The sequence below is a fragment of the Dermacentor variabilis genome, chromosome 7, assembly GCF_050947875.1.
Source record: "Dermacentor variabilis isolate Ectoservices chromosome 7, ASM5094787v1, whole genome shotgun sequence".
NCBI classification, from domain to species: Eukaryota; Metazoa; Arthropoda; class Arachnida; order Ixodida; family Ixodidae; genus Dermacentor; species Dermacentor variabilis.
In genome coordinates, this window is record NC_134574.1 from 109,278,989 (window position 1) to 109,297,568 (window position 18,580).

Below are 18,580 nucleotides of genomic sequence, written 5' to 3' on the forward strand. Positions count from 1 at the left end.
ATCCCTGACGTCTGTCCATGTAAGCGACACTTTTAGTTTTTGAGAACGGGGCATTGGAACGGAACACATTGGTAGGTATATAATGTATACATACAATGCATACTATTTATGAGTATTTTTATCTACAAATTGTGATGCGGGCATGGTTTCATGACATTTCTGTTTCTTCTAATTCTGCACTTGTCTGGATCATTCGAGAAGGCCGCAGTTCACGACTGAGAGAAAGGGCATCTGCTGTGTTCTTATATGCATGTGATGACGTTGACTGCCTCGACCAAAGAAGGTAGGTGTTGTTTCTACGTCGTGCACAAGAACAGCCCGAGATAGGCAGCGCTACCCTAGTCTAGTGGAAGAAGAGAAGCACGAACGTTCAGCTCGCAAACGGGCAAATTTAAACCTACTATATATTTCTTCAGACTACGATAATACTCCCCCAGAGGAAGTTATGGCCGTATTTGATTCTACTTTTTTTTGAGGATGGGGGGGGAGGTTATTTGAGTACATGTACTAACTTTGGCACTGAAATTTCTAGTCACCACTAGTCACGAGCATGATGCACCAAATGCATGTTTTCAAATAGCAGGCAGAAGGGATTCATCTTAAATACAGACAAGTGGCCAGCAAACCCTTGCTTTATTGTCTGTTGCCTCTAAAACCTGCTATATCAGAACAGAAGTGCACATAACCTTTCAGTGCTGATTGTTTCCAAGTGCTGCCTAGATTTACACATCACCCATGCCTATTTTCTCACAACTAATATCTGTGGACAGAACTATACGCTTTATTCAACAATTTCTTTCTTTCTGGCTTTGATTTCCTTGCAGATGCTTTGAGTAGGGTCTTACGCTAGAACTGCTCGCAAGAGCAGACGTCAGCCATTCGTGATGTCGGGCGTGCTTTTAGCGAGAGCGGCTGGCCAATGACAAGCAGCCTTTACGGAGAAAAATGTTCGTAAATTTGTTGCCAAGGGGTGTTTAAAAAAGAAGGGGCTGTCAAGGTAGCATGTCTCATACAGCAAGAAGCCTTGCTGTCACGTTAATGCTTCCAACTTTTCGGGTTTCACGTGTTTGCCTCGCAATTCAGGTCACGTGCAATGTTGCCATATTGATTTGCTCCGCTCTTTTATCTACGATAGCCCAATATTCTAACCGCAGATGCGTCTTTTCTTTCTCTAAAACTGAATGAAATGACTGGAGCTTCGGAGGACGTGCATATTCAGGAAAGATTGATGCCTTAGTGCTGGGCTCAGAATTATCACTGACCACCCAGAATTCTTTATCGCAACAAACAAAGCCCCGCACAGGAGTCACGTTTTTGGATTCCCTCCTCATCGTAAAACTGCCGTAACGACCAGGAATCGAACTCTTCACATGGCGACGTCACAAGCTAAGATATAGCCATTCTTAGGTGGCGTGTATCATCGCGCTTTGACCAGACGACGACAGTACGTTGACATTATCGGAAAATTCGATCCAACGAGTCGACAACTAAGGAGATTTGGCTGCGAATTCAATAACTTCGACCAGAATAGGTCGGAGAAGCTCTAGGGCAATGCATTTGTTGCACTTGCCATTGTTGGTACGAAAGGATTCTGGCTGTCTATCGCGTTGATGGGCAGCGTAAGGCACTGTCGCCGATCGGGCTGTGACAGAGGAGTGGTGATTACCACCACAACGTCCACGTCGTCCCTGCAGCCAAAGAAAGAAATAGAAGAACGAATTGCACAATGAACAGAATAGCAAGTGGACGCTCACATTTCCGTATAAGTTAAAAAAATATATTGGTCAGAATCTAGCTGCTGAAACATTAAAATTTTTACATTGATTTGTCAATGTACGCAATGTCAATTTTATACATTAGAGACACTCTCTTATGCACGGTACAACGTCAGGTCATACACACATGCTGGAACCTACGTAACTTTCGTGATGCGGTTATTTAAACGCCTTAAAATCGTTGCGACGTGTGCACCGCATTTTCCAGCAGAGTGATTAGTGAATCCGGCATAGCATGTCAGCGGGCCACCAGCTTACTATTCAATTGTACCCAGAATCGGCTCACTTCCGGCGCGTGGTAGGCGTCCGGACAGCTGCGGGTGTTGCATCACGGGAAACCTGGCAGATTCGCGTTTAACAAAGAAAAGTTGGCATACCTAGTATCTCGCACAAACTTGCATTCTCATGCGCACTATCATGCGCATCGCGTATGCTCAACGCATATCAAGTTTTCGGTTGGATACCTGAGAGGATGAGTGCAGTTTACCTATAACGCTGTAAAGAAAAAGCGAGACCGATGCTGGGATCAAACCTCTTTGCCCGCCGTGGTGGCGTTGTAGTGGCTATGGTGTTTTGCTGCTGAGCCCGACGGCGCGGGAGGGAGCCGGCGGCAGCATTTCGATGGGGCACAATGCGGAAACGCCCGTCTGCCGTGCATTGGGGTCACGTCACAGAACCTCGGGTGATCGAAATTAAACCGAAGTGCACCCTCCCGTCACCCCCTCCCTTTCCGTTGCGGCTTGCTTCAAAACCATATCGCAGTTTTGGCACGTTAAACCACAGAATTGTGTAGATTTTTTTAATCATGCCTTTTTCTTTCCATTAGGAAACGATCGCACGCATGGTTCTCTCGTGGCAATGTCGCTCTTTGAAACGGCTGGCACACGTGTCATATGCCAGTTCCTCGCACGCTCATCCGGTGACACCTAGCGCTTTGTTAGACTGCACTGACTTCGGGACCGACCCACATATTGATGCGATAGCGTCCGATGACTCAGTGAGCGAAAAAGCCGGCGCCGGGCGTCTGTAGCAGCGAGACGGCTCCTAAATTCCCATTGGCTGCGGCGCCGCGTCACGAGCGTGCTCGATGGCGTCGAGGCGTGCTCGTGGCGTTGGAAGGTCGCGTTAGGACGAGAACCAGATAAAGAGCAATATACATTTTCATTCAAATTGGCTCTGCGGTTTTTTAATGACGGGATGGTCTGGGTTTTATATGCGTTTGAATAGAGAAATCGGAGTTAGCCTCTAAACTAAGCCTCACAGCTGAAAGAAATAATTGCCCCTTCTGATCGCATGAATCTGTTCTGACAACGAGACAAAACTAACTCGATTCGAAGTATTCAAGTCGAAGGATTCATGTTCAAGTCCGTCCGTCCGTCCGTCCGTCCGTCCGTCTGTCTGTCTGTCTGTCTACTCTTACGTCGTGATTATCTCTTCAATGTAGTTTATATCAAAGTAAGCCTATATAAGGGCATGACATGCATGCATCATAACATGAATGCATGTCATGAAATGAATGACATTTCATGAAATGACGTATATCTCAAGGCATGCATCTCATGACAAATTATATGAAAACACGAGGACTGTTGTTGCTGCTGTTTGCACGCCTCGGCCGGGGTGGCTTATAGCTTGTCTATGCATAGTAGGAGCGCGACAGAGAGGAACTACGGCGCGAGAAATTCGTTTGGACGCTGTAATTATCCGTGACATCCTACAAAACCATTGCCGAAGTGCAGCATTTACCCTTCCACTAATTAGCGATTCCTGAGGAGAGGTGGGTAAAGAATCGCAGAGAGGGAGCAGGGCGAAGAGGCAGAGAATGGGTAGAACTTGTGCAGTCGCGAAACGAGTGAATAACAACAGCCTTGCCACTCTTCGCCCGCAGTTCGTATAAAGGGGGTAAGAACAGGACAGGGAAAAAGGCGACGTGGGAAGATGTGAAGTTTCAGGGGTGAAGCTGCTGTAATAGTCCTAGCTTACGACCATTTTGTGCATACTGGCGTCGTTCCCTTACGACGTCAAATAATTAGTAATCATGATCATGATAAGGAGTCATACTGCGGAGGTGCTCTACAGACTAAGGAAAGCTTTATGTTTCTGAGAAATAAACGTATGACGTCGCTAGCGTGCAAGAGTATTAGCAGGATAAAAAGAAACACGTTTTGCGAGTTCTCGGTGAGCCACTTGAATTTTTAGCCACCGTAACTTGCAATTTAGCTTATTTATCTGTACGACGTCACAATGGCCAGTACCAATAGATTAACGCGCGCCTGCCAGAATTAGCAGGTTCGCGGCAGGCAACGCCAGGCGGCAATCTGCGTGACGTCATGGCCTGAAGAAGGTCTATATAACAGTGAGGGTGGCGCTGCCACTCAATTGTGGGGAAGAAGCCTTCGCTCCGTCTCGTTTAAGATTGAGTCTGACAGCTGTCCTACTCACGAGGCGACTTTCTCGACAACTTGAGACAAGCTTTGCCAAGAGTCTGTGTCGTTGTAGAAGAAGTAGCCGACGCCGACGACGATCATATGGCTTTTCCTGTCGTCTCCTAGGACACTCCGAAACACCTGAAAAAAAAAGATATTTCATCACAAACACGCACGTGTGACAAACTACAATGTAGAGGTAGCTGAGTAGAATATTCCCTACAAAGAGTTTAGAGTTCTTAATTTTAAGGTCAAACACGTTGGAATTGCAAAACTAAAGCCGAGAGTGTTTGCTAGGCAGTATGTCCAAGAGAAGCTCTACTTACGAGATATTATCGCTTGAAGTGTGATACGAAATAGATAAGCGTGTCACTGAGCAACTTCACAAAAGCGTCGCCCTAATAGGTAGAAACGATCTTAACTGGAACCCCGTTCCACTATCTAGCAGACTTCGGGAACGCATGTCCCGAAAGAACACACAAGATAATTTTTCATTGTGAGCTTCACTTAACGAACGTCATCAAGGTTTCGGTCCATGCACACTCAGAACTGTCCTAATACATTCAGGCGCTTAAAATTGCGTTATTTTAATAACCGTGATAGTAAAACAAATGAGGTCAAGAAGCAGTCCGAGTCTAGAACTCAGCACAAGTCACTTACCCGGAAGGAACACTAGAAGAAGGTGCAACGTACTTTCTTGGGGAATCGGGGAATAAATTCTAAAAATTTCACATCTACCGTAAACATGTTTCCTCGCAAGATACCGCTGCTTCTTCTCTCGCAGCCAGTCGCGGTGCTAGTCACCGATGTCATAGACTGTGCGTGTGTGCGTGTGTGCGTGTGCGTGTGCGTGTGTGCGTGTGCGTGTGCGTGCGCGCGTGCGTGCGTGCGTGCGCGCGTGCGTGCGTGCGTGCGTGCGCGCGTGCGTGCGTGCGTGCGTGCGTGCGCGCGTGCGTGCGTGCGTGCGTGCGTGCGTGCGTGCGTGCGTGCGTGCGTGCGTGCGTGCGTGCGTGCGTGCGTGCGCGCGCGTGTGCGTGCGTGCGCGCGCGCGCGTGTGCGTGTGCATGTGTGTTATGACGTCGGCCAGGGAGAAGCTGTAGAGCACGGCTCCGTAATGGACATGTCTGCGTAGCATTGTCGAGAGTTGTGCGAGTGATAGCCGGACTTGCCGGCCAGGGCAGGTCGCTCGAATGTGCGGGGGCGTGTGAAGGTTTAGACGCTGTGGAGAAACGCCCCAGAAGGATTGCTGTTCCTATTCTCTCACCGCCCACTGCTCGCGAGCAGGCTGCAGCAGAGACATGTTGCTGCGCTTATTTAATGACATTCTTTTCATTGTTGGCTAAGACTACCATAAGTAAGCCTACGGTATACACGTTTGCAAATACTGAATAAAAAAATGTGGACGGGGGAACAGTCACCACTGTAGCTCAATTGGTACAGCATCGCGGGTTTCATATGGTGCTTTTAGGTTGGGCCAGCACTTCCCAAAACGGTGCTAGAAGGCGTAGGTTTACCTGTCACTGGCAGCAAGGTGTCTTTACTTTCTTTTACTATTCTTTTAATCGACATTGTGGTGCACCGTTCCTACTTTTCCTTTCAATGGGGTCATGGTAATTGGGAAATTGAATAAAACACTACATACAATCCATACCAGCTTTTGGTTCTGGAAAAAGTCGATTACCATACAACTATGTTGCGACGAATTTCTCCTATCACAACGCGCGAAGCCGAAATAGGGAGGCTGCAGTGAGCGCGGAAACACGCCCATCGAGGCGACATTATGCTTACGTCACCCAGCAACGAACAGCCAGCGCGCTGCGGCAGAGAAGAGCGCAGAGTCGCAGCGCGCAGGACAACCGTTGCTGGGTGACGTAAGCTAAACGTCACCTCGAAGCGCGTGCCTTCGCGCTCGCTGCAGCCTCCTAGTTTCTGTTTAGCGAGCTCGGATAGCCGAATTTCGCATTAAAAAAATGGTGGCCGGGCACTTCTGGGATGGCTGCGCCACCTATTGGCAAAGTCGCGAACTAGGCGTGACGGGATGTGCTCTCTGAGATCGGGTCATCTTGGAGGCTATGGACGGCAGACTTGTACAGATTTCGCCGCGGAGCAGCAGACACGGAGAGCACAGATACAACGTTCTCACAAATGTCATTCCGCTTCCTCTCCCACGTTTAGCGCGCACACGCAATGCTTAGCGATTAGGTGCAATCATTTATGCGCGTTAAGCATGGGAATTATAAAGCGTGATTGAATAGCCTCGCACGCGTGAACTACGCTATCCCGTTGTGCTAGAACTCGGTTTCTGCAAAGCTCGTTTGCGGAACGGTAGCGCTATTTCTCTCAACCCGCTATTACGCTGCAATGTTAAACTAAAACTCTCTATAGACGAAGCGAAGTGCACGCGCAATCCACGCTGCACTCGGTCACCTCGTTAGCGGTGCCAGGTCAGCGGTAGCTCTATCTCCCGCTGCTAACGTGAGCATTGTGCGCGCATGCACTGCAAGTACACTTGCTCGGTGTATATGCCCTGGTCTGAGCGGGACAGGACGCTAAGCGTCAATCTAGCCTTACCTAATATTTCAGTTAGCGCTAAACTAACACCGGTGATTTCCCGCTAGTCTCGTGCTCTATCGAGCTGCCACGCTTGCAATGCCACTCAAGGCACGCCTACTCAGACCAGCGTTACGGGACGCCTGGTAGCTGTCGGGGCACTGTTCCTTCTGCGCCGCAGCAGTTGCCTTGCGTACTGCCTGGCGCCAACACGTCGTGTCCACGTGCGTCTTGGACACTGTCGGAGAAGTAAGTACGAGCGCAACGCTAAGCATTACTACTTCTGCCAAGGCTTCGACCACATCGGGCCCTGAACTGCCAAAAATTTTTTTATCACTCCTGTGTCGTGTTATTTTTCGTTATCGTTTGACGCGCTGGGGGGCGGAAACATCGCTTACTCTGATAGTTTCGCTCAACTCGGACGTGGAGCTGATGAATTCGACGAAGGCCGGGGTCCCGTAGATGTTGAGGACGCCGTAGTGGTTGATATGTGACGCTGTCCTCAGCTCCGCCAGATGGTCCAACAAGTCCGTGATGGAAAACTGGGTAGCGTCGAGGAAGCTGCAGAGGATACATGCGACCAATGATTGTGCCGGTATTTATCGCGGACGTTCGCCATTCCTCTCTTTCCCGCACGCAAAGCACTTCAGCAGCACCTTCCGGATAAAAGCGCGGTCAGTACATAACATTTTGCGCCAGACTGAGCGGTGTATTACAGTGAAGATGCACTGCTGGCAAATGGCGCATTACGGAGTATAGGCAAATATATATATATTTGTCCTCTGAAAGCAACAATCACTCCGAATGAACTTTGCGAAGCCAATTTTTAGGTCCCCTTCGGTGAACCACGCAACCACTCATGATTTTAGGTTTAATTCCTAAAAACGAGAGAGAAATTCAATTTTTCCTTACCTTGGGAACATTTTCTCCTATATTTTATGATTGTTGCATGCGGAAATGTTTTAGCACAATCTTTAATCGCATGATTGTCAGGCGTAGTTACAAAAAAAAACTGCGAATACATTTAAAGTTTTCATAAAAGCTTCCCGAAATGCCCAAAATTGGCTTTTCTAGACGCACTCTAAACATATTGAAATTAACGGCAGAGCTATTACGTCGCAGAATGCGTAGTAAAGCGCAACTTTTCTATGGTATTGAATAAGGTTTCCATTTTCATTGAATTAGGTATAATTTTATTAGGATTATCATTTTTTTTATTTTTTGCTTAGGGGTACCAGTGAAGCGAGCCTCAGGCACACAAGAAATTTTCGTCACACAAGTATATTGGAAATGCATTCTCTAGACACATTAAATGATCATAATTAAAGGAAACACTGAGGTTTGAGTGCTCGGCTGGTATGTTTGGCGTTAAATGACCCATAGCTCAAGTTTCAAAAGGCACAGAAGCACTGACAGCTTGGTGAGTTGGTATTGAGCCACATAACTGAGTCATATTGCTAAAACGTTATTTTATTGAGCCATATTATTAAAACGGGGACAAAGAAGGAACAAACGACTCCAGCTTCGTCTGTTCCTCCTTTGTCCCAGTTTTGTTGCGCACTTATTGCGTTTCAAAAGGCTCCTTGTGCGCCTTCCTTCTCGAGGGAGCTTCACAGCCTCTCGGAGCATCATGGTCTCACGCATAAAGGCTTCGACATCATAAACGGCACTATAATTATGGAGCGTGAGCTCTGTGCATTCTCCAATACAAAACGCGTAAAACCGCCAGTGCAAGTGCACCGCTAAGAAATAAAAAAAAAAACGGAAAGCAAAAAGAAGGCACCTGAGGCCAGTAACGCAAACGTGACGCGGTCCCTACGCGCGGCTGTGGGAGAGGGTAGGGAAAGAAAGGTACTTGGGAGAGAGGCTGTGCGTTGCAAAGGAAGGGAGTTTCAGTGTTGGTGTAGTGAAGCATGCCTCCTCGCAGCAATGACCGCGTGATAACACAGACTCTCTTTGTCCCCCAGGTACTGATGCAATTTAAAAAAGAGAGCATCCGCCAAATCGCTCCATAGACTGCGCTTCACAGCGATCAGCGGTTAACCAAAATTTCCGATGGAGCACTCGCAGCATGCGTGATGAGGGGACCCCTTTCAGCGAGCATTGTATTATACCGCCTTCTTGTACCCAGCACGCGCGCTGAGCGACCTACTTCACGTCGAAGGACAGGCCGCAGGTGGTGTCCCTGTATGTGGCGCAGACATTCCTGAACGTCGGGAAGACGAACTTGCCAAGCACCGGCTGCACCGTGTTGTTCTTGACCCGCACGTGCGTGAAGAAGACGATGTCGCACGACCTGTCCGGCGGGTACAGCGGGTGGATGGCTGCTGCCGGCGAGCCGACAGAGCAGAGCAGCGGAGGAGGCTCAGTTGTGGTCGTCGTCGCCGGAGTGGCTGCGAGATGTTGCATTAATGCGATTAACCCTCTCGCCGAAGTTCACCAGCTTTGCGATATGTATGTATGTATGTATGCATGCATGCATGCATGTATGTATGTATGTATGTATATATGTACGTACGTACTTATGTATGTACGTACGTACTTATGTATGTATGTATGTATGTGTGTATGTATGTATGTATGTATGTATGTATGTATGTATGTATGTATGTATGTATGTATGTATGTATGTATGTATGTATGTATGTATGTATGTATGTATGTAACCTTTTTCACGCCTCTATTGAATGAAAAGCAAAAATCCTATTAACTTCTCGATGATCGCGGCGGAGTTGAACCACAGCCCGACGGTTGAGCGGGAGCGCTCTCGCGCACCGGTGCCCCACGCATCTCGGAGGCAGCTGGCGGACTTAGTGGTGGCACCGCTAGATGGCGCAGCTTGCCCAGAAGGAAGCGCGAGTGAGGAGCTCGATGATGTGAGCCCATTTACCACCAAACGAACAGAGTGACAGAGTGTCGCGTTCCTGCGAGCCGCGGCCCCGTCGCACCACTCGCACTCGCGACCAAAAGATAGTACGCCGCATAACGGGAGCACAAAGGGCACAAATGATAAATGATTTGACGTAACATTGCGGCCACGTATCGTAGTTGTGATATATGAAGTAGTTATTCTGTATGGAGCTCCGCAAATTAAAAGAAAAATTGCACTGTGAGACGCCGGAAGTGAGACTTGCGTCTGAACTAGCTAGTATAGTAGCGTGGTCAGATAGGCAGGCCATTGTCTGTGGAAGCAGCTACAATGTACGAAACGGAGTATAGACGTCCTGAACTTCCTGCGCAGAGACTTACCCGGGGAGGGTGTCGTGCTGGAGAACGTCATCACTGCTGCCGGCGTAGCCGTCGTCGCAGCCGTGCTGGTTGTGGAAACCCCTGTCGGTGTGGGACTGTCGCGGCGCTCCGGTATCGTCTGGAGAAGCAGCAAGACAAAAGAGCGGAAACGAGCAAAGCTTTACAAGGAGCCTGTTCTCCTGCGTACACAAGCGGATTTGAACGGTTCCACACAATGGCCCAAAGTAATGCGAACGGAACGCGACAAACGGCCGTACGACTTAAAGTGACTCAAGAAGCTCTTCAGGAGGCCCTCCTGGACTGGGCTGAGAGGGTAGAAGAGGCCTACTTCAAGTAGTTCCTCCCCTACCCTCGATTCCGTTGCCCCCTTTCCCTTTAATGAGGGATAAAGTTTTTCACCGTCATCAAGAATCTCCTAAGTGAACCCGTCGAAAACGAGAACCAGTCAGCTAGTTGAGAAAAAAGTGCCAACTAGACTTGCTGTCGTGTGATCTCTAGACATTCAAGGCACGCCTTATCTAAGCGGATTGGACGCGTTACAGGAAGGACTCACGATACTGAGCACTTCACACTTCTTTAGGCTAGTTGGCTCCTACGTATGGCGAGGAGGACACAACGCCAACAAACGACCGGGCGCTCTTTTCTGACGCTCTTTCCCGACAGGCCGTTTGCTCAAGTAGTTTTGTGTCTTTTTCACCTTAATAATTAATGATGCTAATCGCTTCTGTATGGTAGCATGTTTGAAATGCTTTATTTTTGCCTCCTTCCTATGTTTGGCTGTGTTATCGAGTGGTGCCTGTTTACAGACATGTGCTGACATGATCGAACACAGGGAAGACGTGCTAAGAGCGCTTGCAGCATGTTATGAATGCCTGTCCTTTCGACGATAATAAATGAATAAAGGACAGCTGTCGGCGACCAATTTCATGCCAATGAAAAAGTCAGAAGCAAGAGTAGTGTAATGACCATACAAATGATGAACGAGGAGAGAACGTCAATGGACCCAAACGGCAAGCAAGTTGTAGAAACGCACTCCATGAAATATTTGCACCCTTTGGGGCTGAATTTGTGCCGCAGCGTTGATCGCCGTCTGTAACGCATGCCTAGCTTTTCAATAATGCTGTATTCCCAGTACTTTCAGGGCGCAATCAGCATGGACGTACAAGCGTGGCATATCATTCCTCACAGGAATGAGATGAGCACAGTGTGTTAAATAAAGTGCGCGCAAGATTGATCAAGAATTTTCTCTCTTTGTTTTGGGGGGGGGGGGAGGGCATTATAAATGCGAGATAGTGTAAAAAGTGATGGGACACAGTGCAGCTCCAAATCATGGCAACTAATGCATCCCCGTATACTTGGAGAGTAGTGTGTGAACGTTGTTTTTTTCTTTTGTTTTTAAAACCCGGAATCTGACAGCTTCATTTCGATGGTAACAAAAATTGTCTCTTCGGCAAATTCTGTGCGAGCGGTATTCACAGTGTGTCCCACATATCACGCACGAAGTTCTTCATTTATTTTAGAAAACAATGCAGAATTCTATGCGGATGTAACAAATTTTGTTGTTGTTTCAGCAACGCCAAGAAGCGTCCGGTAGTTTTTGTTTCCGTTATAATTACCTAGACGGCTATGAATAACTAACTTTTTAATATCACCTGTTAGAACATCATCGAAAATGTCAATTCCAATTGTTTGCACCGTGAAATGTCTCTCCCACGTTTCGCGTAAAGACCGCGAAATATGAAGATATAACGTGGGACTACGCGATATATACAGCGTGGGCTACGTGCTGGTCAGGTAGTTATGGTTAATATTCCCCGCGATTGTTCCTAAACGCTGGATATAGAGTTGCGCAACAGATGGGCCTACGCAAACAATTGAAATCGTCGTATTCGAAGGTGCTGTAACAGTAATTGTTGGCCCGTCCGATATCAGTATAATGAAAAAGTTAGTTAAACAATCATTACAAACTAATTTCTGAGAAAGAACACAAGAAAGATGGCTTACTGCCTCAAATTGCTGGTAACTGCACAGAATTGCTTTTATCCACATAGAAGGCGTTTCTTTTTTCCTTTTTAATCAGTGCAAGAGACCTGGGCCACCTAGTATAGGCCTAAAGTAATTCGCACAAAATTTCGAAACACGAAACACGTGTACCTAAATCTCTAACACGCTCAAAGTCATACGCAGAACGCGAATTAGTTGCGGAAGCTTACAGCGAGCGTATGGCTCGGGGCAGGCGGAATGGTAATGGCCGATCCTCCAGAACTGCCGCGGACTTCCACAACGATATCATCCTCTGTAAATACAGATATAAATCAATGACAATTAAAAATAATGCAACCATCGCGCAGATACACCTCTGTGTCACCTTATATAGACCATTGGCAAAATTTGCAGCGACCATTATTTAGTGCAAGACTCGGAAGCCTCGCCCCAAACCGGGCGGCTGGAAAACAAGTGTTCCGCCATATAGTAAGTATGCCCGTGAGCTCGAGAGCTCGGCGGCTTGGTATGCGCCGCTGTGATCTCGGAGGCCATTGTCCGTCAACCCACACCATGAGAGCCGGCTCGTATAGCGTCTTCTGAACGTGTTCGCTTGCTCTCAAAAAAAAAGAAAGAAAGAAACGGAAAGTACGCTTGCTTTAAACAGCCGTGCGAGAGTAAAATATTTTGGGCACGTAATCACAAAAGTGCTATTTCGCTAGAGCTGTTTCTAAGAGAGAATTTCAGCCAAGCATTATGCTAGACATATTGACACGTGAACTCGTTAATCTCGTAGGGGTGAGCGCTTTTACCGTCCGCGAAATGTTATCGCTCAGCGCAGGACGCGTCTACATGTATCGGAAGTTTCTAGAATGTTATCAATGCTTCTATCCGCTGTCTATTGTCACCGAACCTTGTGTAATCTGATTGCGTGTATGCGCGACGCGAATGGCGTAGAACTTTGTGGAAGGCACGCGGGTCCCAGCAATTACTGTGGAACATACGACGACTGATCTATAATCTATAAGAACCGACGCGCTTGACTCGATGATCAGATTTTCGACCACCGCCGACTGTGTTCGCCGCTGTCACCGTTCTTTGAGTGCAGCCTGTTTTTGAGGGCACAAGTTCGCCCAAGAAAACGCCAGTTTCGTCTTTATCAATTTGGCTGCATTCTTCACAGTCACTACCACGTGACATCTGGCGGAGGTGGGGGGTAGTGACTTTGAAGAAAGCAGCCAAACTGAGAAAGACGAAACTAGCATTTTATAGGGCGAACGTGTGCCCTCGAAAACAGGCTACACTCAAAGAACGGCGACAGCGGCGAACACAGTCGGCGATCGTCGAAAATCTGACCAGCGATTCAAGCGCGTCGGCTATTTAGATCAGTCGTCCAATGTTCCAGAGAAATTGCTGGGACCCGCATGCTTTCCACAAAGTTCTACGCCATTCGCGTCGCGCATACATGCAATCAGATTGCACAAGGTTCGGCGACAACAGACAGCGGATAGAAGCATCGATAACATTCTAGAAATTTCCGATACATGTAGACGCGTCCTGCGCTGAGCGATAACATTTTGTGGACGGTAAAAGCGCTCACCCGTAAAAGATGAACGAGTTCACCTGTCAGTTCTTCACAGTCACTACCACGTGACATCTGGTGGAGGTGATTTGCGGTCATGTACCGGACGCCGCCACAAAGACGTGACCCAAGCCCGAACGCGGATGACAACACCAACGTTAACAAGAACCAGTGCGGTAGCCGAAGGCTGCAGTGACTGCCCCCGGAGCACGGACTTTTGCCTGAGATGAGCAGGAAAATTGTCACAAAGTCCACCCCAATGGCAGCCCCAGTTTCCCCCATCGTGCTGCAGCAGCCCAGGGAGCCTGCGACGTTCCGCAGTTCAACGATCAAGGACCCGGAAAACTGGTTTGAGACGTATGAGAGAGTCGCAACATTTAACAGCTCGAACAGCCACGACAAACTGCGACATGTCTTCTTTGCATTGGAAGACGCTGCCAGAACGTGGTTCGAGAACTGAGAAGCCAACTTAACGACCTGGGACCTGTTCCGAAGCGGCTTCCAGCCGACATTCGCAAGCGTCGTAGCCTGAGGAACGAGCCCAAGCGCTATTAGAAACCCGCATGCAGCTACCCAATGAGACAACCGCGATTTTGACGGATGAAATGAGCAGTCTAGTCCGCCACGCCGACGCTGAAATGCCCGAGGAGAAGAAAGTCCGCCTACTCATGCGACATGTGCAGGAGGAACTTTTTGCCGGAATGGTACGAAGCCGACCGAAGACCGTCGGCGAGTTTCTTCGCGAGGCCACCAGTCTTCTACATAAATCCAAGTCTTCCCACGATTAAGCAACAGCAGCTCAGAAGTCTACTTCGACGATACAAAGAGTGCTTTTCGACGTCATCAAGGAATCGAGAAACACCAGTCGCAAAGCATCGCATAATGACCGAAGAGTGTGCTCGACCACCCCGCCAGAGCCCTTATCGAGTTTCAACGCGAGAACATGAAGCGATAAGGCACCAAGTCGACGAATTGGTGCGCGACGACATCATCCAGCTGTCAAAAAGCCCGTGGGCATCTCCTGTAGTCTTGGTGACGAAAAAGGACGGAACCCTACGTTTCTGCGTCGATTATCGTCGTCTGAACAAGATCCCGAATAAGGAGGTATAGGGCGGAGGACCACGATCTTCCGACCCCGACGTGGGTGCGGCCCACGACGGCTACGGGGACTCCCTGAAAAGGGAGGTACCCTAACGCCGGTTCCTCAGGACCATTAATAAAGTTCTTTGTCTGTCTGTCTGTACCCTCTCCCACGGATAGACGACGCATTCGATCGGCTCTGCAACGCTAAATACTTCTCGTCGATGGACCTCAAGTCTGGTATTCGCAAATAAATGTCGACGAAAGAGATCGCGAAAAGACCGCCATCATCACCCCAGACCGCCTCTACGAATTCAAAGTTAGGACATTTGGACTGTGCTCGGCACCTGCAACGTTCCAGCGCGGGTTGGACGCGGTTTTAGCAGGATTGAAGTGGTAGACCTTTCTCGTTTACTTGGATGACGTCGTTGTATTCGCCGGAAATATCGACGATCACCTTAGGCGGCTTGATACAGTACTGGAAGCCATCAGGTCATCAGGGCTTACTTTGAAGCCGGAAAAGTGCCGCTTCGCTTACGACGAGCTTCTGCTTCTAGGCCACGTCATCACCAAATCTGGAGTCCGCCCCGACCCACAGAAGACAGCTGCCATCGCAAAGTTCCTACAGCCCATCGACAAGATGGCAGTGCGTATATTCCTTGGTATGTGTGCCTACTATATGCGCTTTGTCAAGGACTTTTCGCGCATCGCGGAGCCGCTAACACATCTAACCAAATGTGATGTTGAGTTGAAGTGGGAAGCACCGCAGGCCGACACATTTCAAGAACTCAAACGACGCATGCAGTCACCGCCGGTACTCGCACAATTCGAGGGGATCACCGATACCAAAATCCACACTGACGCCAGTAGCCTAGGCTTTGGTTCCGTCCTAGTTCAGAGGAAAGACGGATCTGAAAGGGTGATATCTTATGCTAGCCGGTCGGTGTCTAAAGCGGAAGGCAATTATTCTACGACTGAAAAGGAAGGCCTCGCCATCATTTGGGCTACAGCAATATTCCGCCCTTACCTATATGGGAGGCCATTCAAAGTGGTCAGCGACCATCACCCGTTGTGCTGGCTAACTAACTTAAAGGTTCCTTCAGGACGGCTAGCACGGTGGAGCCTCAGACTACAAGAATACGACACCACTGTAACCTACAACTCCGGACGAAACGACTCAGATGCCGACTGCTTATCCCGCACCCCTTTGACCCGCCGCCGCAAGATGACGAGGATGACGACGCCTTCCTTGGAATAATAAGCGCGGAAGACTTCGCTGAACAGCAACGAGCAAACTCGGAGCTAAAAGGTCACGTCGAGAATTTAGAAGGGCACACCGACATTGTCCAAAGGGCATTTTAGCGCGGATTGTCTTCGTTCGTGCTTCGAAACCATCTACTCGTGAAGAAGAACTTCTCACCAGTCCGCGCCAACTACCTTCTAGTTGTTCCGTCGGCACTGCGTCCAGAAGTACTGCACGCCGTACATGACGATCCGACCGCTGGGCCCCTCGGTTTCTCCCGGACGCTATCGAGCATACAAGAAAGCTTTTACTGGCCGCACCTAATCGCCGATGTCGCCCGTTACGTCAAGGCATGCCGAGACTGTCAGCGACGCAAGACATCACTGACAAGGCCAGCGGGATTACTACAGCCGATCAAGCCTCCTTACCGACCTTTTCAGCAGATCGGGATGGACTTATCGGGACCGTTTCCGACATCAACTTCCGGAAATACGTAGATCGTCGTGGCGACGGACTATCTCACCCGCTTCGCTGAAACTAAAGCTCTACCGAAAGGCAGCACAGCCGAAGGGGCGAATTTTTCATCGAGAACATGCTGCTGCGACATGGTGCTCCAGAAGTCCTCATCGCCGACAGAGGAACGGCTTTTACAGCAGAGCTCACGCAAGCCATTCTGCAATACAGCCAGACCAACCACAGGAGGACAACTGCCAACCACCCGCAGACGAATGGTCTCACGGAGCGCCTGAACAAGACCCTCGCCGACATGCTAGCAATGTACGTTGACGTCGAGCACAAGACGTGGGATGCCCTCCTGCCGTACGTAACCTTCGCTTACAACAAAGCGTTGCAAGAAACAACACAGAACACGCCATTCAAGCTGGCTTACGGCAGGAACCCGACGACTTTCGACGCCTTGCTGCCGCACGTGACCGACGAAGAGAATCTTGACGTCGCTAGCTATCTGCAGCGCGCCGAAGAAGCCCGACAACTCGCCCACCTACGGATCAAGAACCAACAGCGTACCGACAGCCGACACTACAACCTCCGACGACGCTACGTCCAGTACCAGCCTGGCGACCGTGTTTGGGTTTGGACCCCAATACGTCGACGAGGACTCAGTGAGAAACCATTGCGACGATATTTCAGACCCTACAAGGTCATCCGACGTGTTGGCGAACGGGTCTATGAGGTCGTGCCAGACGGCATTTCGGCATTCACAGCGGTGCCGCTCACGACCTGAAGTAGTTCATGTTGTGCGTCTTAAACCGTTTCACCAGCGCTAATTAACTTTGGGGACTTCGCATAACTGAACTTTCAAATTCTTTTTGGACTGTGTCACCTCGGACTTTGTTTCTTTGTTGTTACTTTGTTTAACAAGTGTCATTTTGTGTTTTACACCCCTATTATGTTTGCGGCATCGGGACGATGCCTTTAGAGAGGAAGGAGTTGACACACGAACTCGTTCATCTTTTACGGGTGAGCGTTTTTACCGTCCACGAGATTTTATCGCTCAGCGCAGGACGCGTCTACATGTATCGGAAGTTTTCTAGAATGTTATCGATGCTTCTATCCGCTGTCTGTTGTCGTCGAACCTTGTGGAATCTGATTGCATGTATGCGCGCCGCGAATGGCGTAGAACTTTGTGGAAGGCATGTGGGTCCCAGTGATTACTCTGGAACATTCGACGACTGATCTCTAAAAGCCGACGTGCTTGTCTCGCTGGCCATATTTTCGACAATCGCCGACTGTGTTCGCCGCTGTCGCCGTTCTTTGAGTGTAGCCTGTTTTTGAGGGCACAAGTTCGCCCAATAAAACGCTAGCTTCGATCGTCTTTGTCAGTTTGGCTGCTTTTTTCACAGTCACTACCACGGGACAATATTGTGAGCGAAGACGGTCACCCATGGTAAAAAATCACTTGCGCGCGAAAAGCATTGTGAATTCCACCCCTGGCTTGAAGTGTCGATTTTGGCTGATGGCGCTCGACAGCTGAGGAGATTGTCACGTAAGAATCGTCTTGCCGGCCGACAGTGACTATATTCAACGCGTTGCTGCTCCTGCTGTTATCGGTGCCATCTAAAATTTAAAAACGGGCTTTCACGCAGGTTGAGCCGCACTTACCTTCGGGTTGGGTGGCGAATAAGACAGCAACGATGAGGCCGAAGATCAGGCAAATGACCAGGAAGATGATCACGATTGCCCAGATCCTGGAGCTTTTGCTATCTTCGCTAGTTGGGTAAAGCGAGGACGACAGTTCAGTGGAATACGTTGCCGGCCTGCTGGCAAGCCATCTTATAGAAGCAATGCTATTCTTTGCTCATGAAAACGACGCGAAATTCACGATTTGGCGCGCAATAATAAAGGAAGGGAAGCACTGCCATTGCTATAGTTGGCTTGGCCACATGCAATAGTTTAACGTCTGCTATATAGAGCAAGATATAGCCGTAGCGGCATACTGTATTTCCTATCAATTTGTCTTCTTTTTCTTTTTTAGTTGTGTGAATTTCTTTTACTGTTTAGTGAGACAGCCGGGTCACTTTGACACTGGCCAAACATTCACGTGATGTATGCTACCTCGACAATTTTTAGCGTGATATTTTCTTTGGGCACATCTTGTATCCTTTTGGAACGCTGGAAGTACGGCCTTCTACCACAAAGATTGCACTGGCCTGATGACCAGAGGCTTGTAGCT

The 18,580-nt window shown here is 48.8% G+C and overlaps 1 protein-coding gene across 1 annotated transcript; it reads right to left on the reverse strand.

Moving 5' to 3' along the window:
• Positions 1-1,452: 1,452 nt before the first annotated feature.
• LOC142587013 (uncharacterized) lies at positions 1,453-18,110 on the reverse strand. Its single transcript, XM_075697887.1, has 7 exons — positions 18,010-18,110; positions 12,214-12,296; positions 10,001-10,118; positions 8,904-9,144; positions 7,150-7,312; positions 4,218-4,342; positions 1,453-1,688 (listed from the first exon to the last, which is right to left on the reverse strand). The coding sequence occupies exons 3-7, from the start codon at positions 10,029-10,031 to the stop codon at positions 1,544-1,546; spliced, it is 705 nt and encodes a 234-aa protein (XP_075554002.1). The 5' UTR covers positions 10,032-10,118; positions 12,214-12,296; positions 18,010-18,110; the 3' UTR covers positions 1,453-1,543.
• Positions 18,111-18,580: the final 470 nt, after the last annotated feature.

Coding starts and splice junctions, on each gene's coding strand:
- LOC142587013 (XM_075697887.1), bottom strand. CDS start 10,031: ATGACGTTCTCCAGCACGACACCCTCCCCGG. Junction 7,313..8,903: donor GGCCTGTCCTTCGACGTGAA/GTAGGTCGCTCA, acceptor TATCCTCTGCAG/CTTCCTCGACGCTACCCAGT. Junction 1,689..4,217: donor GTTGTCGAGAAAGTCGCCTC/GTGAGTAGGACA, acceptor CTTTGGCTGCAG/GGACGACGTGGACGTTGTGG.